This window comes from Prosopis cineraria, unplaced genomic scaffold (assembly GCF_029017545.1).
Source record: "Prosopis cineraria cultivar Desert tree isolate PC_DT_omini unplaced genomic scaffold, ASM2901754v1 PC2, whole genome shotgun sequence".
Classification (NCBI taxonomy): Eukaryota; Viridiplantae; Streptophyta; class Magnoliopsida; order Fabales; family Fabaceae; genus Prosopis; species Prosopis cineraria.
The window spans coordinates 24,487,141-24,513,026 of NW_026555333.1; the positions used below are offsets into that span (position 1 = coordinate 24,487,141).

A 25,886-nucleotide genomic window follows, 5' to 3' on the forward strand; every position below is an offset into this window, starting at 1 on the left:
AAAATATTAATGTTACAAGCACAGGCAAAAAAAAGAATGCCATATGAAAAAATTAGTCTATTAGAAGGGAGAACTCTTTAAACTTTTAAACCTCACTTCATTTGTGAGGCTTCTCAATATGGGATTGATAACACTTTCATTTTTTACTAAGCAAGGAGTGCATACTTGATTTGGATTATATTGTCTATATTTGATATAAACTTTTTTTAAAATAAAAATTAAATTGTATAAAAATAATAATAAGATTTAGATCTTTCTGAATTAATATGAATAATTCCAATCATATGTATATTTTGCGTTATCTTTAGAAGCACATTAGATATTTTTGTGTCTGAACTTCAAGCTTGAGACATGTTCATGCCCAAAAAAAAAAAAAATCTATAAGCTTGAACGTGTCAATCCTTGTTGCTAATTAAGCAAGTCTTATGGTTTACAGAAATCTCTATCAAGCTGTATATTGTTGAATGCACAAATCTTTAAATTTTAATTTGACCTTAATTAATCAGGTAAGTGAGGACCCTAATCTGTAAGTCCATAATTGAGACCTTAAACTCATGCTTTCTACACTATTTTTTTTAATTTTTGAAAATAATGCAATCTTTATCATTAAGAAAAGTTAATTTTGATTTTTAGTTAACCAAAAAATGATAAAAAAAACCTCAAAAATTATAACAATGGACCCAAAAAGTTAAGACAAAGCCCTAAAAATTATATAAAAGGACCAAAAAAATTTTTTTTGGATACTTTTCTTTAATTTTTGAGGTCATTTTCTAATCAACTAATAGTCAAAGTTAATTTTTATTAAATGACAAGGGTCAGATTTCACCTTTTGCAAAAGTTGAATGGAAATGTTGCTCAAAAGATAATAGCAGACTTCTAAACATTTTTGGATTTATAGTTTAGAGGTTAATTTACTCATTTATCTTAATTAATCTGCCGATGATTATGGAAGTTTGCCAAGTTTTATATGTTTATTTAGAGACTTATTAATTCTTATACTAATAACATGCATATTTCTTTTCTACGCATTTGACGAACCTCACTGCTAAAATTTTGTATCTAGCAAAATTCAAAGATATATAATTAAGAAACAAACAATCAAAAATAGGAAAATTATTTTTTCGTCAGATTATTATATTTGTTTGCACGTTATATATATCTATATATATATATATATTTTGAATTAGATAAATTTGAGGTTTCCAAGTGTAAATGCTGTGAATGAAGAAGAAGAATTAAAAAAGCAAAAGAAAAATTGTGTAAATGTATCATGTTAGAGACAACATGTTCAAATAGTACTATTGATATGACACTTCACTTGAACTTTCAACATCTGAATCTTAAAATAGAATATACTTTTAAAGCAGAAGAATCAAATTAAAACATTAGACATGTGTTCTATTAATTTGAATATAGATCATGGTTGTGCATGAACAGATCAATGATTAAAGTGTTGAAAATTCATAACAACAATAATAATCATTATTAAATTCGAGTCACCATAATAAACAAAATTGCAAGACTTTGACCAATTATATATCCTTGTTTTTCCAAATAAATTAGGTGGATACTTATCAAGCTATTTCATTATTTTGCTATAAGCAACATTAAATTAATCAAGTGGAAGGACAAGCCTGTTATCCAAAGAATTTAAAAGAATATGGTAAACACGTTGATTTGAAATATTATTTTCTATATCTTCAGTGTTAGAAAATTAAACAATATTAAACCTTTGATAGAATTCCGAATATTGGACCAGTAAAAATTATTCAAGAAGTAATAAAACCTATCCAAAATTGGTGGGACTTATCAAGAACACATAAGAATTAGTCAAAGAATACCAGAAAAAATTATTATTTTTATGTGGATATAATATATAGGATAAAATGACACTTTGGCCAATAAAATATAGGCACAAGAATATTTTGGAACCCTAAACTTTTTTTTAAATATATTTTCACTCCTAAACATTTAAAATCGAGGCAATTTCTCTCTTGCCATTAACTTTGGTGGTTAGCTGACTACAAAATTATAAAAAAAAACTTCCAAAATTACAGAAAATTTCTAAAAAAAATAAAATGACTTAAAAATTACAAATTTTATTTTTTGGTCCTTTTTATATAATTTTGGGTTTTTTGTAATTTTTTGGAGAGTTAATATGCAATTTAAACCCTAAACTATAGGTCCAGGGGTAACTTAAATCCTTAACTTTTATTTGGTATATTGTGAATCTCAATAAAATAATGTTGGGATAATTTTTCCCCTATTATTAAATTTAAACAATATCTATTTGGCTTTTTTTAAAATGGGGCCTAATGTGTGATTTTCATTAAATTTTATTTCCTCCTCTCTCCTATTCTCATTTGAAAAAAATTAAATATTAGGCCCCATTTTTTAAAAACTACTAGCGTTTGTTTAATTTTAATGGTAATAGTAAAAATGTCCTAACTTTAATGGTTTAAAATTCATAATGTATTAAATAAATTTTTATGATTTAAATTGCTTATGGACTTATAGTTTAAAGTTTAAATTGCATATTAACTATTCTTTGGGTTCTTTTCTATAAATCTTAGCTAATTAATGGTAGAGGAGAAATTTATTACCATGGCTTAAAATGTTTAGGGGTGAAAATACACAAAAAATTGAATTTATGGTCTCAGATATTACTAAGCCTATAATTTAGGGACTAAAGTGTCATCTTACCCTAATACATATAACTTAAAACATATATTTTCGAAACTTTTTTTTATTTTAATAAACTTCGATTCCAAATTCTTCCTGAAAAGGATTTAATTATTTGACTCGACTAACTAGACTTCATATTCTTTATCTGAATGCACCATTATTTAATTAATTCACTTATATAATTTAGTTACACAATGCTTTTGGTCCACTTTTGACTTTATGAACCTTTCTCATTTTTTTCTCTTCACTAACCCAAAGTTTGTAATTAGAAGAAATTTAATTCATGTGATCATCTAATTAACTGCTTTTTCAAATGTGTGAATATTTTCATATAACTAGATTGGCTCTTGTGGTTTACAAAGTTTGAAAAATGTATACCGCAATATTATTTGGTGGATTAAGATGTAAAATATCTAGAAACTTTTTTCTAAGAGCTTCTGGCTTCATTATGTCAATATTAATGGTACATGGGCATTCGTTAATTTTATAAACAAAAAAGCTAATACTGTTCCAATCCATTAAAATAGTTTGATATTGACTGTTAATTTTTAATTATAGAACTTGATGAATTGGAAAGGTTGATATTTTTTATAAAGTTAATAGGTATTTATATATTATTGTTAATTTGAGAAAATCAAAAACTCTCAAAAGAAAAAGTTTTTGGATATTTTTAAATCCTAACTTTTATTATTTTGAACGGTGTGATGATTTGCATTATATCTTATATTGAACATTAAATGGTATCGATTATATTGATTAAATGCCAAAAATTTCATAGAAAAGATTATAGTAGTGTATTGTTCACATGCAAGGGCAAAGTGAGAATTTAAGAATAAAAGGGGAGAAAATTAAAAAAATATATATACTATAATGTTTTCATAAATTTTAGGAGAATAAAAAATATATAACACTTGTACAATATAAAAAAAAATTTAAAAATTGGGGGGTCGCGGCCTCTGCTAGTCCCCCCTCTCCGCCATTGTTTATGTGAGTTTTCAAATTAATTGCTCCATTTGGATCTAGTATCTATCTCTGTCTCTGCTCCTAGCTCTATGAATATTAATTATTTATTTATTTCTTGTAGTTAGAAAATTGAAAATTAACCAGGGGATTATTATGCATGTTTGCACATTACATATAGGAAAAATATTATTCAATGATCATTGAGGAGATTTAAGATCAACTAAGGATAAAAAGATTTTAAAATATCATTTTAGGACTAACGGACTAAAATGCAATTAAATTTTCATGTGAAAAAAATACTCCTCATATATATATTTTTTTAAAATGAGCCACTCATACCATATGCCAAAACACCACTTGTGGTACGCCCATCATTAGAGCTTTGGTGCTTGTGACAATTAATTTAAATTAATTCTCAAGGTGATCAAGGGGGGTTTAGTTTCATAACCTCTTAGCTACTTAAAAGGTTCCAAACTCATTTAATCATATATGGTAAAATATGTGTGTGTGTTAATCCAAGTTTTTAAACTACTTTTATATCATAACATAATAATGAGTTGTTAATTCTTGAACAACACTTATTATTTTATTAATATTATTTATTAATTGACATGATTAATTACAAATTGGGTGCATTAAAAATTCATTTATTTTACAAGTTCTGATTAATTGTTAATTGACATTTAAATGTAATTAAAATAATATATTTATATAGGTAATACATTTGGTTCCAAGATACATATTTCTTAGAATATAGCGATGCATTTTTAATTCCAAATTTAGTTTTTCTATCTTGTGCTAAAACTAAAATAAATTGTTGTTAATCACAAATTGATTATTGTCAAAACTCGAATGGTTTGTTGTTTATGTAGAATGAACATTTGTTCCATTAGGCTTATATTGTTAGTTTTTTTAATTTGTTAAAGTCTGAATGGATTGTTGTTAATTTTGAATGAGTTATTGTTAAAACTTGAATGAATACTTATTGATGAAAGACTAATACTTGTATAATTAAGCTTATCCTATTAATTTTTTTAATTTGTTAAAGTTTGAATGGTTAACAATTTTCGATGAGTTATTATTAAAACGTGAATGGATACTTGTTGATGATTGATAGCATAAGTCTAATGAAAAAAGTATTCACCCTGTATAAACAACAAATCATTCAAATTTTGACAACAACACATTATTTGTGATTATAAGTAACAACAGAAGTAACATTGATACAATAACAAGCATCATTCATGGATCAACAAGTGCCATTCAAGTTTTGACATAATCCATTTGTGTCTTACAACAATCGATTAAGCTTCAACAAGATAAAAAAAAACTAAATTTATAATTAACAACACACCATTTTATTATAAGAAACAAGTAGTTTGGAACTAAATTTATTATCTATATGAACATATTATTTTATTGATATTTAAATGTCAATTAACAAAAGAAAACTTGTAAAATTCATGAATTTTTAAAACTCCTAATTTATAATTAACTATGTGAGAATAACAAGTAACATTAATAAAATCATAAGTGCCATTTAAAAATTAACAATACACCATTATATATATATTATGACATGGAAATATTTTAAAATCTTGAGTTATTACATACATACTTAATGCGCGCGCACGTGCACACACACACATTTGCCATATAAAATTTAATGAGCTTGGTAGCTATCTGGCCATTAAGTTTTTTAGATAGGCAAGGGGTCATAAAATCAAACTCCCTCTTGGCCATCTTGAAAAATTAATTTGAATTAATTGTCACTAGAGATACGATAGCCAATAATAGTGCCCCAGTGGCCAACAACGGCGTTCCGATGACCAGTGACTATAGGGTTTTTTAAAAGGAATAAAATATGTGACAGGTAGTTTTGCCTTTTACCATAAATTTTATATGTATTTCAGTTTTTTAATTTTGCAATGACATTTCAGAATCTTTTAAATTTTGATTAATATTAAATATCATCAATGGTCCTTGAATGATAAATGAATTGCATAAAATTGTACTCGAGCTTTTGTACCAAAAAAGTTTATGTGAAAAAGTTATAAAGGTGTTATGTTTGATAACTACATGTTCAAATTGTACTACTTATAAATATAATTAATATTTAATGGATAATTTTATATATATAAAAAAATTAGAATAGAATATGAATCCTTTTATAAATAGAAGAACATATAGACTGTATTATACATGTTTTATTGATTTGAATAGAAAAGAACGACGTTGTGGATGACGAGATCAATCATTAAAATTCTAGTGTTTGGAAATCCATAACAACCATCAGAATTATTAAACAAAACTCTCAAGAGTTTGACCAGCTACATGTCCTAGGTTGTCTAAATAATTAAATTTGGTGGATAATTACGGATGTAATTTGTTTTATCATCTTGCTTTAACCAATTACAAATGAAAGCAAGTGAACAAGGAAGACCCTCTTGTTTTATGGGATAATTTCATTCGGCCCCCTTGTCCATCATAATTTTAGTTAACCCTCTCCCAAAACTCTAAAATTTCACTGCACATTTGGGGATTAAAATAAAATTAAAAAAATGAGTTAAATGACTTTATTATTTTTGATAAAAATGACTGCACATAAGCAACTTGTATAGAAAAAATAAACAATTGATATATAAAAAAAACTAATGTAGATATAATTTGTAAATTTCATTAACAACATAATAATATTAGGAATTTACAATTGTCATTTCACTAACGTCAATTGTTTATTTTTCCTACTCGAGTTGTTGATGCATCTAGAGTCATCAAAGACAATAAGTTAATTTGAGTTATCTCTTTAATTTTATTTCAGTTCTCTGTTTATGCAGTGAAATTTTATAATTTTAAAGGGTTGACTGAAATTATGTTAGGTCAATAGGGGCTGACTGAAATTTTCCCTTGTGTTATTATCTTGTTTAATTTATTTATTTCTTTTAAAAAAATACACAAAATTTAAAATAAGTATTATAAGTTATATTCATATTATTATTTTTAATTTGAGAAGAATTTATCCAAAAAAATTACTTTTATATCTAAAGGCCTCAGAATTTTTTTTATGATAAATATTTTATTTTATTTCTTTCATAAATACTAAACTGGAACTTCCACTCTTCAACCAATAGAATAGATACATGTAGAACAAGGTAAAAATAAAGACAAGAAAATAAGTCAATAACGTGCAAAGTCATCGTCCACTTAACATGTTATTAAGCTACCAATTTTCTCTCCTTTTTTAGGCATCCTCATAGCCGACAGTCATAAGATTAATCACCCAATAAATTTGAGTGTTATTTAGAAGGTTATCTTCTTCCAAGCAATATCTTTTTATACACACATTCAAAAATTGAACTCTAAAATAATATTGAAGGACCCATACTGCAAGTTTCTCCCACGTTTATGCAAAGTGTAGCTCTTTCATTATTGAACTATATGTTCAAAGCCTTAAAAGAGTTTCACACATGCTTTCTAGACAATCCATTTAATCAACTCGTGAAGTTCATTTTTAGAAGTCTTGTGCTCTCGAGTAATTCCATTAACACACTACCTCTTGTTCAATGACTTCTATTCTTTTTGGTCTTATTTATAGGGTAAAAAGAAATTTTTTTGATCTTATTTATAAGTTACATTATTAAATTTTTATCATAAATTTTTTTACCCTTTATTAAATATTGGAGAGAGAAAATATATTATTAAAGTATGTATATTTAATAGGAATAAAGTTAAAAATTTATTAAATTTTAATATGAAGTTAATGAGTTTTAAGGTTTTTCTTAATACTGGTGAAATATGTTAAAAGTGATTTAAAAATATAATCAGAGGACTAGTATTTAATGTTTTAAGCACTATAAACCCCAAATTATTTGTAGCTTTTACTTTTGAAAAAATGCTATTAAACATGCCTTGCTAAAGACCAATTGTGTAGCTCATGTAAAATAACCAACAACTTGTAAAATTGATGTAGGACCAGAAATGTGATTTTATTTTAAATCAATCCTAAATGATTTTGAAATTACATTGCACAATCAACGGATTAAATTGAAATTATATTTTGTAGCGAGAAATGATCAAATTAATTCCTTTCAATTATTAAACCATAACTTGCCTTCCTATTTTAATAATGTTGCTAGTAAATTCAATAAAAAGACTTGTAACAACACATGTTGCATACTTGTTTCAGTATGAAGTACACTTGTTAATACTATAAACTGACTTCTTCTTGGTTTTTTTTTTATTTTATTTGGTAATTCAATAAAGGAACTTGTCACATGTCATTTTTTGCATATTCAATATTGTTTTATAAAAACTTCAAGATGACTTGTTAAAATCACAAATTAACTTGTTATTTCAATAATATTACTTATTAAATTACTTTTATTTAAAAAAATGGAAGGATATTTTGATCATTTTCTTGCTAAACGAAATTTTAATCTAATTCTTCAATCTTGCAATACAATTTCAAAATTGTTTAGGACTGATCTAAAATAAAGTCGCATCTCGCGTCCTATAATAAAATTCTCCCTCTACTTTTGTCCTCTTTTCCTAGTACAAACCAGTATATAAACTTAAATAGAAAATATGTATATATATATATATACATACATACATATTCTGTAATAAATAAAAATTTAATTTTTATTACTTACTTTTTACTTATGAAATAAATATTTTTATTAATAATTGTAAATTTATTTTCATTTAAAATCCATTTATTTTGACATGATTTAAAATGAATACATTATGTATATGAGTTTAATGCCACACAAAGTATATACTAATTGTAAATATTTATTCCTGTGAAAAAAAAATAAAATATTTTTAATTGAATTTTATCTCAATAAAATAATTATTTACTTTCAAACTAATTATATTTTTTATATTTATTTTTATTAAATACTCTATAATAAATATAAAATTATTTATTAATAAAAATATTTTTTTAAAAAATAATAATTATAATTAAAAATTTAAAAATATTTTATATTTTTAATGAATGGAGTATTTTTCATGCTTTTTATGCATCATATAAAACTATAAAAATCATCGTTACGATTTACAGCAAGTTAAAGGTGGGGCCTACATATTGTCGTCACGGAATCGGCTGTCAGCATCATTTACCGACTCGCACCTCTGCACTTAATTAATGGAATGGTCCACTTATGAACTATGAAACTTCGCAGATGTTTCTCGCCCTCACCATCTCAATCAAAAACACAATTTATAATTTAGTTTGAAAATTTGTTGTAACTTTAACTTTTTAAAGGTCTCCTTTTTTATTTTTTCAAAATTACAAATATATTTTATTTTTAAAATTAGGACAAATTAAACTTAACCTAATTAAAATAACTATTAATGAAAATTTTGTTTAGAGAACACATGAAAATCTTAACTAGCTTCTTTTTAAAAAAAAAATTAGGATAATTTTATTTTTAAACTATAAATCTTAAACATTTGAGACTCTAAATATTTTTTTTTGTTGTAATATTTTATTTTGATATTTAAAAGTGATATTATATTTTCCTCACTGTTAATAAATATTAACTTTAAATATTAATTAACTAATAAATTATCAAAAAATAATCTCAAAAATTATATAAAAATAATCATAATATTATAAATAAATAATTTAAAAAAAATTAATATTGATTAATTCTCTAAATTAAAAATAAATATTAAGAGGCAAATCTTATTTCTTTTTCAGAAATGTAATTTGGCAGATCCCATAGGTCCCTAGAAATTTTAAAATAATTAGGTACTATTTTATTATTTTTATATTTTAAGAGAATTTATTTATCATTTCCTCTTAATTATATAACTTCATAATTCATAATCCTCATATTTGAATATAGTGATTTATTGATTTGCAAGAGATGCGCGTGAAGGTAACGAAACGCCTCGGTTAACTTCATTTCTCACCAGGAGCCAATAACGGAGTGCCACGTGAATAGCTTACGCACCATCTTACCTCAGTATATGCAATGATTTTCAAAGAAATAAACAAATGGTCTTAGTCGTCGAAACTTTTGCCGAGTCCTTAGCATCTCTCTCTGTCTCTGACTTCAACCTATCACACACACACACACACACTCTCTCTCTCTCTTCTCTTGAAACTTGTGGGCACCACTCTTCTTTCATGTTCATACCCATTCAACCGCACACTCTCTCCCCTTCTCTCTCTCCCCCCTCTTAAAACTTGTGGGCACGACCCAACACACCCAGCTCCATGACTCTTTTTTGATACTGTTTCAAGTTTAAACCACTTTCTTCTTCATTACACACACACACACACACACGCTCTTCTTCTTCTTCTTCTGATTCTGATCTCTCTCACGTTCTTCAACATTATTATGGAAGCCCATTCTTCTTCTCCCCCGACGACGTCGTTTCTTCACCGGAAACGTCTCCTCCACGAGATGGATTTCTTCTCCGACGACAAAAAGACAATCAAGACCACTACTGGTCATCAACATGAGTATCATGATCATGATCTGATGCTAAACGGATCAACCGACCTAATTCACGTTGATGTAAGTCATATGATTAGATCTTCACCATATTATCATTTCATTGACATCGATAATATATATATATATATATATATAACATTCTTCTAGTACTACAGACGCGCGCGCGTCTCTCATATACCTCTGAAACCAAGATGATACGTCTTGTTACTTTCTGATTTGTTTAACTTTTTTATTATTTACATAGGAATTATTGGTATGCATGCATGTGCCTTCATTTAAACCTTAATTATATGGGTGCTTGGTTTTGATTTGATCTTAATGATGGTTGATTAATTGATTATGCAGGCGAGTTTAGATCTTGTTTCTAAGACTACCACGAGCGACAGATTGACTATGGATGATGGAGCATTAGACGCCGTGGAAGATAACAAGAAAAAAGAGGCACGTATAATCTCGAAGTTGATATGCGTCATGTGTGTGTATGTATTTTACAAAAAAAACTTGAGGTGAGTTGGGTTTTAAGAGCTCACTAGGATCAAGGTATACCTCAAAGCTTTAAGAGCATTTTTAAAAGTATTTATAGATCTTCTACCAATAAGGTCTTTACATCAATAGCCGGATTTGAATTCACAACCCACAACCTTTTGGGTTATAAGTCAAATATTTACCAATTGGATCATATGTTTTATATGTATATATGTATGTATGTATATTGTATAATACTTAATTTCATGATCAAGTTGAAGGATATATATATATATATATATATGGTTGAAATTTATATACTGAAGCTTTTGGGTTCAGTTTGCAGGTATGTTAAGTGAATTGCAGCAGTTGAGTGCTGAAAATCAGCGTCTGAGAGATGAGCTTGATCAGATGAACCTAAAGTACAATGTCCTGAAATTACAATTTACCAAGCCCAACCAGACACAAAGTAATGAGGTAATTAATTAATAGCCTCTTATCATGTATAGAACATCAAATAAAATTAATCATCATCATTAATATATGCATATATATAAGCACAGTCTTTTTTTGCTGTGTATTTACTTTATATAATCATCGTCATCATCAACGGGACAAAGTGTGTTTTTACAGCACAGATATAATTTTTCAATTTTCTTTCTTTTATTTTTCATCAAATGAGCAAATTACCTCTTCAATTTTAAGTTCAGTAACACTATAGATCTTAAATTAATTTATTGAGAAAATTATTTTATTAACTTTTGAAAATAATATAATCTAGTTCCTGTCATCAATAAAAGTTAAATTTGAATGTTAGTTAGCCAAAAAATAATTGAAAAGAATCTTAAAAATTATAAAAAAAGAAAAAAAAGTTATAATAAAGGACCCAAAAAATATAAAAAAGGGTAAAAAAAATTTATAATAAAGGACTCAAAATTATAGATAAGGACAAGAAAATTACAGAAAAGGATAAAAATATTTTTGAATCCTTTCTGTAATTTTTGATGTTCTTTTCTATTATTGTCTAATCAACTAACAGTTAAAATTAATTTTTGTTAACAATGGAGATCAAATTACACACATGCATTGAAATTATAAAAAAGCATGCATGCATGTGAAAGAATTAAAGAAAGTTCTTTAATTTGTGCAGGTAGAAGAAGGCAGTGGAGGGATTGAGAGGAAAGGAGGGATGGTCTTAGGGCGATTATTAGTTAAAAAAGATGATAATAATAATAATAATAAAAGTGAAGGCAATAAAATGATGAGAGAAATTAGCAAAAGCAATAATATTATGCTTGATTTGATGGAACGCAAGATTGAGCAGCACAGAGATAGTGATCAGCCACTGAACAGTGGTACTCACAACAAAGTTCACGGGAAGGACCCTAATAATGATGCAAAAGCTTCTTTTTCAGAAACCTTATCACTTGTCAAGAAAGCTCGTGTGTCAGTTCGAGCACGATCAGAGTCTTCAATGGTTAGTAATTAATCGATCAACCATTTATCTTCCTCCAACTTAATACTATGTACTTTTTAAAATATAAAGATATTTTTAATTAAATTATATATTTTCAATAAATTAATTAATTATTTTTAAATTAATATTATTTTTCTATATTTATTGTTATTTAATAAAGTGTCACTAAAAGTAAAATGTTGAGCGATCTATTTAATAAACATATTTTTAATAAAAAAACTCATTAGTTAGCAATTACACATTAAAAAATTAATTTTTTTATATTTTTTAATATCTAATCACACTAAAAATATCTTATATTTTTTTATTAAAGGGAATAGCATATAATTCTTCTTTAACTTTTAAATATTCTGATGCTGCTTTTGGTTATATAGGTATTTAAATTTAGATTTAGATTTGAATCAAATTTAACTACCGTTTGGATATATTCATAAAATTTATGGATTTGGATATGATTCAAATTTAAATCTATATTTTATTATAATTTTTTTAATTTTAAATCCATTTTATATTTTAATTATTTGAAATACCAGTTATTCTAAACCTGATATCATTTCTTTTCATTGTCATTTTCCATCTCCTTTTTTCATTGCCTTTGAATTTGAATTTATTTTTATACTATCCAAATACAGAATTTTAAATGTAAAATTTTAAATATAAAATTTAAATCTACCTATCTAAACATTACCTTAATTAATGAATGCTTTTTGAATTGTCAATTTTTTTTTGGAATATAATGGATTTTCTTCAGGTTTGTGGGTCTCACAGGTATCTATGTCTTCTCTTTTTATCCGAAACCCAAGTCCACTTGAAGATAATGCAGATCCCAAATTTTTGTCAATAAATATGTTCTATCATTAATTAGTTTGTTATTTCAAACATACGCCAGTGACAAAATATTATTAAATTTAATTTTTAATTTGTGTAAATAAATCTTTTGGCATGTAATGTACTTCCTCCAATTCAAAATATAAAATATTTTTTACCAGTTAGCAATTTGTAAAAGATCTATGCCATTAATTTTTTTTCACAAATGATATTATTAATTGTATTGTAGATAGAGACTATATATAATAAAGAAATTAAGAGTAACTAAGATAGATTAATTTTTTTATTGAGTGAGATTAATTTTAATTGAAAGATAATATTAGAAATTAGTGATAATATTTTACCATTTAATGAAACAAACAATTTTTAACCACTTTTTTAATCTTTGTGAAATAGCTAAAAATATCCTATATTTTAAACCATAGAAACTTGTTAATGATGTAATGTGGATAACTTAATGATAAGAGTCTCTATATAAATTGATTAACGTATCAGTTCGAGTATGATCAGAGTCTTCTATATGGTTAGTAATTAATTGATCATAATCATACACATTCAAAGTTTTCATGGCCAATAATATCGTTCATCGATTAACAATATTTTTCTTCAAACCTACTATGAATGATGATGAACAGATAACTCTTTACATTTAAATGTCGTTGACAAAGAATACTCCTTAAACTGTCAATGATATTATGGCCCTTGTTTCAAGTCATATATGTCAGTGATATCACATTATAGCCTTTCAAAAATTAAAATTTGTCTACATAAATATTTTGATTAATAATTGATTATTTAATAGAAAGAAGATTAGCATCGACATAACTTTAAAACTTAAGGTGGTATTACTATCAAATTTATGAGAATCAAATTTGCATATGTAATCTAAATATATTTAATTTGTTCATGGAATATTTTTTTTAGTTTAAGTAATGGAAACTGAATCATAAATTAATTAATTTGATAATATTTGAATTTGTGAAACGCACAGATATCAGACGGATGCCAATGGAGGAAATATGGGCAGAAGATGGCAAAAGGAAACCCTTGCCCACGAGCGTATTATCGTTGCTCCATGGGAACTGCTTGTCCTGTACGAAAACAAGTAATGATTTATCCTTTTCTTTATTTTAATTGAATTTAATTTCCACCATGCTTATATATATATATATATATATATATTTCTCATGGTGACAATTTATTTTTATTTGTCCTAAAATTATCTTAGGATTAACTGAACTTTTTTGAACATAAAAATATATTAAAATTAATTACTAGTAGTGGTTGGGTTGAGTGGTAAAAAAAGATTTGATTCTTCCAATGCAACCATAGAAGTATGATTTTAATTTACGTGAAACAATAATATTTAGCAGTTCTCTGGAGGATATTAAAAAGGAACCTCTGGCAACTCGATCAGATGATTTTTATTAGTAGTCTTAATTGAAGAGATTGATATGCATAACCCATTCTGTATTTCCACGAGAGTTTTTTTGGTCGCACAAAGGGTGTATTTGACGGTCATCATATAATCTCTCTCAAAATGTTGACGGTAAGAGAGACTCTTTTCTTAGTTAAGTTGCTACATACATAATATTGTTGAGATTTTAGCCCTCAACTATTTGTTTAAGTGCTAAGAGTTTCTAAACCATTCATTCCAACAATTTTTTAATTTATGTTATGTTTATTACGTTATTATAATTATTATTGAATAAGTACTACATGTTTTGTTACTTTTAGCAGAGACAGGGGATTTGAGTTATTTTTTTTTTTATATTCTAAATCAATTATCTTTGCTTAATTCCTATCTCAAAGCTCAAACATATATAAATTTTAAAAGGAATGACACAAACATATGATTGCATGCATGCAATGAATATGTGATTCACATCTCACTTTTGTAATCATGATCTCTATTCTTTCTAATTCTCTTTACATACATCGCGCAGATTCGCTTTTCTCATTGCGTAGAAATTTTAATACTTATTTTTGATCTTATACTATCATGTATTTATATATTTAGATAAGAAAGAATAGTACAAAAGAATGTGACATGAATGGTCATACTTATATATAATCCCTCTTCTCTTCGTGTTTCTCTTTTAATGCATCATATATATATATATATATATATATTATTTTTGCGAATATTGAATCATTTTTGTACTTTACAGGTACAGAGATGTGCTGAAGATAGAAGCATTCTCATAACTACATATGAAGGACAACACAACCACGCACTTCCACCAGCTGCAAAAGCTATGGCTTCAACAACATCTTCAGCTGCATCAATGCTTCTTTCAGGATCAATTCAAAGTTCAGATCATCATGATCGTCTTCCTTATCATCACCATCATCATCACCACCACCACAATAACCTCATAAACCCTAATGTATTAGAAAGTGCTTCAATACTTCCTTCCTCACACAGCATGGCTACCCTCACAGCCTCAGCTCCATTTCCCACCATAACATTGGACCTCACTCATCATCAGACAACCCAGCCGACAACGAAGATTTTCGGTCAAGCTCTGAGCGATCATCAGCAATCTAGGGTTTCTCAGGGAACGGTGTTGTCATCGTCGTTGGCCGACACAGTAAATGCGGCGACAGCTGCTATTACAGCGGATCCAAACTTTACTGTAGCTCTTGTGGCTGCCATAACTTCTATCATTGGAAGTTCTCATTCGAACAGTAGTAATAATGGTGCTGATGTTACTGCGAGTGGAAAACCCTAGAAATGGTGAGACTCAGTTATTATTTTTGTTGTTGTTGGTGTTGTTTTGCTTGGAAATTTTGATCTATAGATTTCATTGGTTTTCATATAAACCATGTCGGTAAGCAGTTTTATTTATTTAAATATTCCATTTCAGTCAGGGCCAGTGTTGTTTTGTGCATGAATGTGTACGTAGATAGATTAATCTTTTTGGCCATTTGAATTTTGAACTAAGTTCCATGTAAAGCCACTAATATGGGTCAAATTGCGGGCCACGAGTCAACCCGTAACGGGTTGCTGGTTTTAGTAGGGTGGGGTTGGTATGACCCACATCCTGCATGGGCTGTTTTGGCAATTTGCATGACCTGAAACGGGTTGTTAGATTAGCGAGCCACCCTGCTAGTAAAAAAAAGTATTTTTATAATTTTTAAATTTTAAAAATTATAAATTTACCTCTTTTTATTATTTTTTTATGGTAAGAAATCTTTATATTCACCTTAAAAATTATTATCCAAATAACAATAAAAGTCCTCATGATCAAACCATGCTTATATCACCATTTAAACATAAACTAATTTAATTTTGTTATATTTTCATTCTCTAAATTTTTAATGATTGATCAGCATTATACATATATGAAATGTGAATTAATAGAAATGCTCTGTCTATCCTCTCTCCTCTTCATCCTCTTTTTGCTGCAAAATTGATGCCCTTGTTTAAAATACTAATTCTTTTTTAAAAAAAGAAAATAATAATAATTTAAACTTTAACTATTAGATTACTACTTATAATACATTCAGTTCATACCATCTAAATGTTTTGATCTCTGTATCTATTTTTTTCCTTTTATATTCAAATTAAGATGGTAATATAATATATAGTTAGCACTTCATAAATATGTGAGCGGTGTGTTTTTATTGTTTTTTGTCATAATTTAAACTTGAATTAAATAAATGTAAAAGTGTCAAGTACTTAGACTGTAATTTTATGCATATTTGCTCTGAATGCTTTACTTTAAACTCAATCTCATTTATTTGTTTTCTGTCTATTTTTTTTAAAAATATTAGGGTTGGCCCGCTGTGTGTTTAATTATATATATGGGGCGAGCCAAAACCTCCCTCCATTTAATTGAACCTATGTTCTCTAACCCAACCTGCCAATTTTTTGCTAGTTGGCCGATTGATATTACCAACTCTAGTTCAATGGCTTTGAAAAACTAGTAAGCAAGAAATAAGTGACGAACAATATTTAAATGGACTTAATTTTATGAATAATATTAAGGATTTTGAAAACTTAGCGATCGAATTATTAGAATTTGTATTATAATTCATGGTATTTAATTTGAGTTATATTGACAAGTAAATTTTATTTCTTAAATGGTACTCATATTCATTGACTGATTATTTTTATGGCTGCTGGTTGTTAAAATACTCGAGGAACCAAAAGATAAGTCCCTTAGGACTTTAGTGATGTTGGGTGATTTCATGAGATTTCATTGGCATTATAATAATTTAGTGGCCCTTATTTGCCATTCTCCCTAAACTGTAATAGCACAAAAATTTTAGATTTTTTTAGCTTAAGAAATGTCTGCAAGGTGACAATTTTTGCATCTAAATTTTATTCAAGACAGGTAATATTAATTATTTTATCATTTACTCAATTATTTATTATGTAATTTTAATTTTAAATTGTCCTAATAATTTTATATACGTTTTTTTATTTAATTTTCTGTCTCTTCTTTATAGATAACTGGAACCTTTGGAGAGAGACAAGCACACTTAATATGATATCTTTATATATAAAATCTTATTTTAGAAGCCAACTTTGCAACTACTTGGAACAAGGAGAAAAATGGCAGTATTTCTTCCAAAAAGAAAAAAGAATTTTAAGGAGATTGGAAGGAATTGATAAAAATAGAAGTTATGGAGAGAAATACTTCATAAGAAAATTGAAAAATTCTCCAGGAAGAACATAATAAAGTTCTATTGCAAGAAAAGCTGATTTGATTCCAAAAGTCTAGATGTAAATGGCTTAAGTGGGGGATCAAAACATGAAATTCTTCCATACTACATCTATTATTAGAAAGAAAAGAAACCAGATTATATGTCTTAAAGGTGATGATGATAACTGGATAGAGGATCAAAATATTCTTGAGGGTTAAGGGGCAAAAATACTCTAAAAATTTTCTTAAAGGAGCGCTCAGTACGCTTACCTTTTAGGAGAAGCAATGCTAGCCCAGAAGAGCAATCTCACCCTTTTCTAACCTTTGACTAACATTTGAGTAACGAATATATAGCTGGCAAGTCTTTTGCACCAGATAGGACTCCATGTGGACTAATAAAGAACACCTCACCTACCCCAACCTCTACTGTATCTTATGTGCCTTCTCTTATTTGCAACTAAGCAAGCCCCCTTTATCTCCCTCTCAATCAACCTTGGATTCATTATCGAGTTCTCAAACCTTAACCCTAGAGATTGTTAATCTTTGAATGATGGAGAGGCAGGGGCAGTGTTGAGTGCAAAGTCACTTTCATGAACCTAGGTACCTCTAGTATCGATTTTAGATTATTGTTTGAATTTGATATTTTTGATATTAATAGCCACTATGATTGACTTTGTTCGATCTCATAGCCACCACCATTGGCTTTGTCCAATCTTACAACCATCGTGATGAAATGTAGTTGCTTAACCCTCAAAATTAATTAAAATTAACCTTAATATGGTATAGGGTCAACCTTAGGTCTTCTTACAAGGAGGTGATTCACTACTACCTAGGAAAATTAACTTGGTGAATAGATTATCCAAAAGAGTGAAATTATGAAATTGTTACCTAATTAACTAGTTAATTTAAGTTGCAAAATAAACCTAAATGAGATCGGTGGACTTTCTTATTAAAGTAGGAACCCTAGGATATTGTTAATGGAAGAATCCTAACTTCTAAATGATAATAGCAGCTTAATCAACTTTTCCTCCTTGGTTGAAAAAGTGATCACTCAAGACAACTATCCCAAGCAATCTAGCCTCACCAATTCAATTCCTTAAGTGCTAATTACAAGCCCCTTAAATAACCTCACTAGCTTAACTTAAAAATCAACCAAGTGTTTGATTAAATCTCCTCTCCTCATGCCATAGCGAAAACTGTACCCAAGCACAAAACCATGCAACTTGAGTTTCATCAAACATTTACTAAACAATTACATGCTAGGTCAATGCAAGAAATTCACCATTAGAAAATCACATATTGCAATGCAATATTTATAGTGGGCAAAATGTTTGGCAACAAAAGAAGAAAAAATTCAAGCTAACAAACTTGTTTCAACACAAACATTTACAATCCAATCATGAAATTAGAGTCAAATTGAAATAAGATGAGGAATAAGTTGAGCTTAGCGAAATGTAGTCTTCAATGCTCCTCTTCCATCAAATCCTCCATAGAATTCCATAGAGAATTTAGCTAGAAAACATCAAGAACACCTTGCTCCTCTAAGAACTAGACATGGTCAAGTAGAGCTTCATGGAAATAGTGGAATCAAGCTTCAAATCTCCTCGCAAGTAATAGGGATAGATTTGACCAAGTGAGAAGAATGGAATGGTGGTGGTTTTATGGAGGTTTGATGGCTGGAAGTGGATATGGAGTGGCTGGAAAAATAGAGTTTCTAGAGAGAAGGAGGAGAAAATGAAAAACAAGATAAACTAGAGAGAGAAAATAAAGAGATGAATGAGTGTGTGGTGTGAATTGTGTTTGAATCTAAAAATATGAGGGGAGGGACAGTTGTGGATCAGATTTTGCTCTTAAAAATAATTAAAAATGAAATTAAAATGGCTAGAGAGCTTTACACTTTGTGTACATACCCTTAAGTGGCACTTTCTCATTGGTTGGGTGATAATTCCTATGCTTATATGAATATTCCCATGTTTTGCACTTAAAAAATTTGATATACCCCATCCTTTAGCCATTTAGCATGCCACTCTTGCCCAAAATGCCCTTCTTACACTTCCTTGACCAATTGATATAAGTACAAGTGCACATGTGTTGCCTATGTCACATAATGAATAATATTAATCAAATGAATGCATGTAACATAATAATTTATATTTAGTAACATGCAATTAATTATTTATATGGGAAATAAATAATAAAATGAATTTCAAGGGTTTTCCTAAAGCCATGCAGACACACATGCACGAAACCTTAATTAAGTCAACAAAGTTAACAACCTAAATTTTGTAATTTTTAATTAATATCTCCCAAACCACATTGAATTTTCAAAATATAATTTCATATTAATTATTATGGGCATAAAAAATATTTGGAATATTTTTTGTGCATTTTTTTAAAATTTAAATTTTTGGTCCAAAATACCCTTGGTACATAACTTTACCTTTTGGGCAATTTTCTTGCTTTTAAAATCATGAATGTACCAAAATGAGAAATATAACATGTAATATGGGTCTTAAATGACTAGATAAAGTGTGTAAATAACATGTCTTATTACACTACTGGTATCAACTCTGATTTACTTCACTTATTATCAAATCTCAAAGATATGAAAGAACCAAAAATCCAAAAATAGATTCTAGGTTATGAGATTGATGACGATGAAGGAGATGGCCAGAATGTGAGGCCACATTCATCGACTTTAATGTACTTCCCTCAATCTTACTGATCTCATCTAACTGGGGAAGGTAGTTGGAGTGTGAGGCTAAATCTTCAACTTTAGAGGCACATAAGTGTTATGCTTTTGGGTTTTATAGGTTTTGATTTTTGGGTTTTGGTTCAATTTTAATGAAATATAGTTATGATGTTGTTTGATGCTTTTTTGTTTGATTGAAATAAACTTGATGTTTTTTGATAGGTTTAATTGTTGTGTTTGATTACTTTGTTTAAATCTGGAGGATGTTCATGAAGTAGGTTACTCTTATTCTAAACTTCTCAAGTCCACTCGTGATCTGATTAGAGAGAGCAAGAGTAATAAAATTGCTATTAGGTTCACTACCTCTGTCAAGTTCTCCCTCACTTATTTCTCCATCATTATCTTAAAGCTTTTGCATATTCCTTGAGTGACTTGAAGGTTTGGAGGATGATTGGCAATCATGATAAGAAGAGGGGAATGTTTCTAGTTTGATGCTTTTTTGAATAATCAAAAGGCATTCAAGAAGAAGAGTAAATTCAAAAGGGATCTATTACGTGGCTTGCCACCTCAAACTTTTCAGCATCGTATTAGCTAAACGTTAGTCAAATGTTAGAAAAGGTTGAGATTGCTTTACTTTTAACACTTCTAGGGTAACATTGCTTCTCCTAAAAGGTAAGAGTATTGGGTGCTTTTTTGAGAAAAATTTTAGGGTATTTTTGCCCCCTTAACCCTATTCTTAAGAACATGGTTGTTTCTTTCTTTGAAGCCCTCTTTAAGGAAGATGTCAATGTCAAACTAAAACTTTCTACTATTAGATGCTTCCCACATCTATCTTCTATTCATCTTTAATCCTTGCAAAAGGAAGTGACTGAAGACAAAACAAAAAATGTTGCCATTGATATTAGGGCATTCAAAGCCCTTGGTCTTGATGGCATTAATGTAGGCCTCATTCACCCCTATTGGGATTATCTAAATAGCATTTTCAACCTAGTCAACAGGGTTTTCAAGGAGCTTGATTCTATAAAGGAGATTGACGACACTTTCATCACCTTAATCTCTAAGATTTATCACCTTGCCTGCATGAAAGATTTCTGTCTTATTTCACTTTGTAATGTTAGATATAAAATTATAACCAATATTCTCTCCTCTTGATTGTGTGTTTGCATGAATCATTTGATTGGTGATAACCAAAGCAACTTCATGCATAGGAGGTAGAGAATTGACAATATTATTTTGCTTAATAAATTATCCACTTAATGAGAAACAAAATAGGAAAAAAAAGGCTTTATGGCTCTCAAAGTGGATCTTGAAAAGGCTTTTGACAGACTATCATAGAACTTCATTGATGATATTCTCAATTTTATTAGGATAAATAGTCACTTTAGGAAATTAGTTCAGGCTACTATCTCCACTACTCATATGAGAATCACATGGAATGATGAACTATCCAAAGAATTCACTCCTTCTCATGGCATTCATCAAGGGGAACCTCTTTCTCCTTATCTTTTTGTTCTTTGTATTGAAAGACTAAGCCATTGCATACTTAGTAGCATTAATTAAAATGAATGGAAGCCAATTAAACTAACACCTAGTGAGCCTCATATTTTTCATTTATTTTTTTCTAATGATCTGTTGCTTTTTGCAAAAGTATCTCTTTCACAAGCATAAATCATTCAACAATGTCTTTCATACTTGTGTAATTCTTTTGGATAGAACAACAATACTAAAAAATCTAAACTTTATTTCTCTAAAAATATCAACATCAACAAAGCATTACAAATTACTAATGAACTACGAATTCCTCTCACTAGTAACCTTGGCAATATCTTGAAATTTTTATTATTCATGAAAAAATTTCTAAGTTTACCTATGCACCATTAATTGATAAGATGAACCCTTATTTGGCCAATTGGAGAAGTCAACACCTTAACATTGTGGGAAAATTAGTACTCATAAAATTTGTTCTCTTGGCTCTTCCCGAATACACCATGCAAACTATACTCTTACCTAACAATGTGTTAAAGGAATTGGTTAAAATCTTAAAAAATTTCCTTTGGGATTCATCTGATGGGAACAAAATCCCACCTTCTCTCTTAGGAATGTGTTACTTGTAATAAAAAGGTTAAGGGTATTGGTCTCAAAAATCTCAAAAATCAAAATATTACCTTCATCATAAAGCTTTATTTAGGTCTCATTACTAAATTGAATTGTCTGTAGGTGTGGGTCTTACGTGATAAATATAATTGCAATAAACCTATAATCCCTATGTTTGCTAAACCAAATTCTTGCTCCTATAATATGCAAAATTTAGGATAAATTCATGTCTTTCATTGGTTGGAAAGTGAATAAATGAGATAAAATATCCTTTTGGTATGATAAATGGACTTCCCTGCCTGAACCTTTGGTTAAGCATGCTTTCCATAATGTTGATTCTATTCTCTATGTAAGAGTCTTAAATTTTTGTAAGCCAATCAGTGGTTGGAATTTTGATATTCTATGATGATACATATACCCTAATGCTATTAAGGAAATTGCACTCATGCAACCTCTTAATAGACATGGTGAAGATGATATTCTTATTTGGAAGCCCTCTTCTGATGGTAACTTCTCTATAAAAGTTACTTACAAGGCAATGGAGTCTCATCAGACTCAGGAAAAATACGATATTTGGTCTAAAATTTAGAGATGGCCTACTTATGAAAAAAATAAAATACTTCCTTTAGAAAGCCGCCTGGGATCGTCTCCAAATCAATGTCACTCTCTCTAATGGAAATACTCCTTAACAATGTACTTGCCCCCTTGGTTGTAACTGTCCTTACTCTTCTATTCATGTTTTAAGAGATTGCAAGGATACTTAAGGAGGTTTAGGAAAAATTAGTCAATCCTTCCAAGCATAATAGTTTCTTTTCTCTTTCTATACATGATTGGATAATTTGAAATGCTAAAAGCAAAGGAGAAAGCCTATCTACTAGAAGATTTTCCTGGTAGAAACTTTTTGCCCATGCTTATTGGAATGTATGGAAAGCTAGATGCAATAAAGTTTATTCTAAAGATATTGGTTGTTCACCCTTAGTTGATCAAACCTAATATATATGGCCCAATAAGAGTGGGGGACTTTATAATAATATTGGAGAGATCTGGGTCCTTGTACGTAATAAAAATGAGGGCCTAAATTGTAATATTTCCTATTATTCAATTTTGTGAATTGGTGGGAATAGTTTTAATGACTCCCACGTCTGAAATTACATGTGTAACATCCTGAATTTAAATCCTAGGAACTTATTGATAATCAAGGTTAAATTATTAATTATTGGATTAATTGTGGTTTGAGTGTTGGGTTGATGTTTTATGTTGTTTGGGTGTTATTTGGATGTTGTATTGATAGGATTAAAAGGTAGAAAGGCAATTCAAGGCATAACATGTGAGCATAAATAAGATTAAACTTACCGTGCCACGTGCTGCGGTGGAAGCTACGTGCACTATGGCACATCATCCAAGAATTACTTAAAGTTAGCATGATTAGCTCATGAAATCAGAAGGAGAGGTGCTGGGAAATGTAGCTAGAGAGGAGAAGAGGTTCCTATTTGCTAGGGCAAGCCATATCTAGAGGACTAGAGTCTACTTCAATTAATAACTTGTTGGGTAAGTATCGCACAATCCCAAGCTTCATCTCTCCCATTTTTGTTGAATTTTATCGGTTGAGAAATCAAATCAAGGAGTTCTAAGGTATTGTAATCTAAAAGAAAGGGTTAAAATGGGCTATCAAATATAGAACTAAGGTTTTGTGACTAGTATGGAGTTGAATAGTTAAGCTTTAAGGGTTTAGGCTCTTTAGCTTAAGAAACTTAGGTTAAATGTGAAATTGAGTGAATGAATGTGTTACAAGGTTGTTATTATTGTTTGAGTAGCCTATAGGGCTAATGACTATAATAATGGACGTATGAATTCAAAAGATGTTAATTAAATCATTTTGTGTGTTCAGGGATTTGGTTTAGCCGAATCAGTGCTTATGTGAAGTATTAAGAATTGACTAAGAGACACTATGTTAAGTAGATTGAGAGCCTGTGGAGTTGCTCGTGAAAATCTGCACCCTTAAGAGCTTAGTGTGATTGGTAATCCTTAATAGTAAGGGTTAAAGGTAACTGAAGTAACCCTTTTACTTATTTGTTTGTGAAATTATTTAACTGATAGGGGTAGCAAAATTATAAAAGAATATGCATACGGGTGTGTAAGTATTGATTGAAATGAATTTAAAGTGACACATGCATTAACATGCATCACATCTGTGAGAATACCTTAGATTATGATAGGGGATGCGGCTCTACCATGAGGAGGTCCAGGATGTCTTGATGATCTAAAGCGTAGAGCTTGACTTTGCTAGGATAGACTTAGGAGAAGAATCTTGATGATCCAGAACATAGAGCTTGACTCCGCCATGATAGACCTAGGATATAGAATGAACTATGAGGTTACCCTAGACTAGTGTAGGGGGTCGTGGTCCTACTTTATATAAGGTTAGGAAGTCTTAATGATCCAACGTGTAGAGTTTAACTCACTACAACGGACCTAGGAGACCACCTGTATGTGAAGAGGATTACTTAGTCTAAGCAGTGGTATGGTAGGCCTTGTTTCATGTGAATGGAACTCTTAGTCTAAGCGTAGAGATTACTTCACTAGGTGAAACTAAGAATGCATTGTATGAGCATAATGAGATTGATAAGAATGAATTTCTGTAAATACATATGATGTTGCTTTACTATTAAACATGCTACTTTATCGCTTATTTATAATTTTTCTTACTAATCGATAACTGGGGTTACCTCTGAGTTACTGGGACATATGTCTCACTTTGTTACTTTTGAACACAGGTGAAGAGAGTGCGAGAAGGTTGGGAAAGGAAGCGAGAAAAGAGTAGATTTATTTAGTAGTGGTATGACTACCATTAGTGAAAATGAATATATAATTTGTGGATAGAGTTAAGTTGCCAACAAAGATGCGTAAGTGTATACAAATATAAGAAAGTGAATTATGTTGTGAAAACTTTTTTGTATATATATATAGTGTTGCATTATGCCAAGGGTGCCCTAGTGGAGGGTATGTGGGTATGCCTAAATGCGAGACAAGCAAGTGTTGTTATGTAACTTGTTCCACTTGTATATATATGTGTTGAATTTGAATTGATTGTGAATTATGTATATATGTGAGAACTTGACACAAATGGTGAGGCGGAGCCCCATTTGAAAAAGTCGAGTACATTTGTGATTCCCGACCATATAGTGAAGCGGAGTCCCATATGTAAGAGTTAGAGGATTGAAAGTGAAACAAGTCTAGTTATATATATGTGAATCTTATATAAGTCCACAATTGCATAATGTGGCATTGAGAGGCCAAAATGAGCAATTGATGTGATATATGTGATATGAGGTATCAATTAGGTGTATATGGTCTTTTTAAACTTGGTTCAAGGCTTGAAGTGATCTAATGGGATAAGGAATGTGAATTGGGCACTTAGGGTACAAGTTTTTAAAAGAAAAGTGACTTTTTACACTCGGGTATCTAATTTTAGTTTGGACTATCAAATTAGGTCCAAACTTGTTCTATGATCTAGAATGTGTTATAAGTTTCGTGTGGGCACTTGAATCACCCTA

The 25,886-nt window shown here is 29.2% G+C and overlaps 1 protein-coding gene across 3 annotated transcripts; it reads left to right on the top strand.

The window, feature by feature from the left end:
* Positions 1 to 9,767: 9,767 nt before the first annotated feature.
* LOC129303865 (probable WRKY transcription factor 31) lies at positions 9,768 to 25,351 on the top strand. 3 transcript variants are annotated; one of them, XM_054943413.1, is made up of 7 exons: positions 9,768 to 10,181; positions 10,467 to 10,562; positions 10,926 to 11,063; positions 11,737 to 12,063; positions 13,883 to 13,996; positions 15,063 to 15,631; positions 25,107 to 25,351. In XM_054943413.1, exons 1-6 carry the CDS (start codon positions 10,002 to 10,004, stop codon positions 15,624 to 15,626), a joined length of 1,419 nt encoding a protein of 472 aa, XP_054799388.1. In that variant the 5' UTR covers positions 9,768 to 10,001; the 3' UTR covers positions 15,627 to 15,631; positions 25,107 to 25,351. The 3 variants fall into 3 exon arrangements, with proteins under 3 accessions (XP_054799388.1, XP_054799387.1, XP_054799389.1); XM_054943412.1 differs by lacking the exon at positions 25,107 to 25,351 and having other exon boundaries at positions 15,063 to 15,764; XM_054943414.1 differs by lacking the exon at positions 25,107 to 25,351 and having other exon boundaries at positions 10,129 to 10,181; positions 10,467 to 10,627; positions 15,063 to 15,764.
* Positions 25,352 to 25,886: the final 535 nt, after the last annotated feature.

Excerpts from the sequence above, each read along its gene's own strand:
- LOC129303865 (XM_054943413.1), top strand. The coding sequence starts at position 10,002 with ATGGAAGCCCATTCTTCTTCTCCCCCGACGACGTCGTTTCTTCACCGG. Across the intron at positions 11,064-11,736 it reads ACCAGACACAAAGTAATGAG|GTAGAAGAAGGCAGTGGAGG; the intron begins GTAATTAATTAA and ends TAATTTGTGCAG. Across the intron at positions 12,064-13,882 it reads CACGATCAGAGTCTTCAATG|ATATCAGACGGATGCCAATG; the intron begins GTTAGTAATTAA and ends TGAAACGCACAG.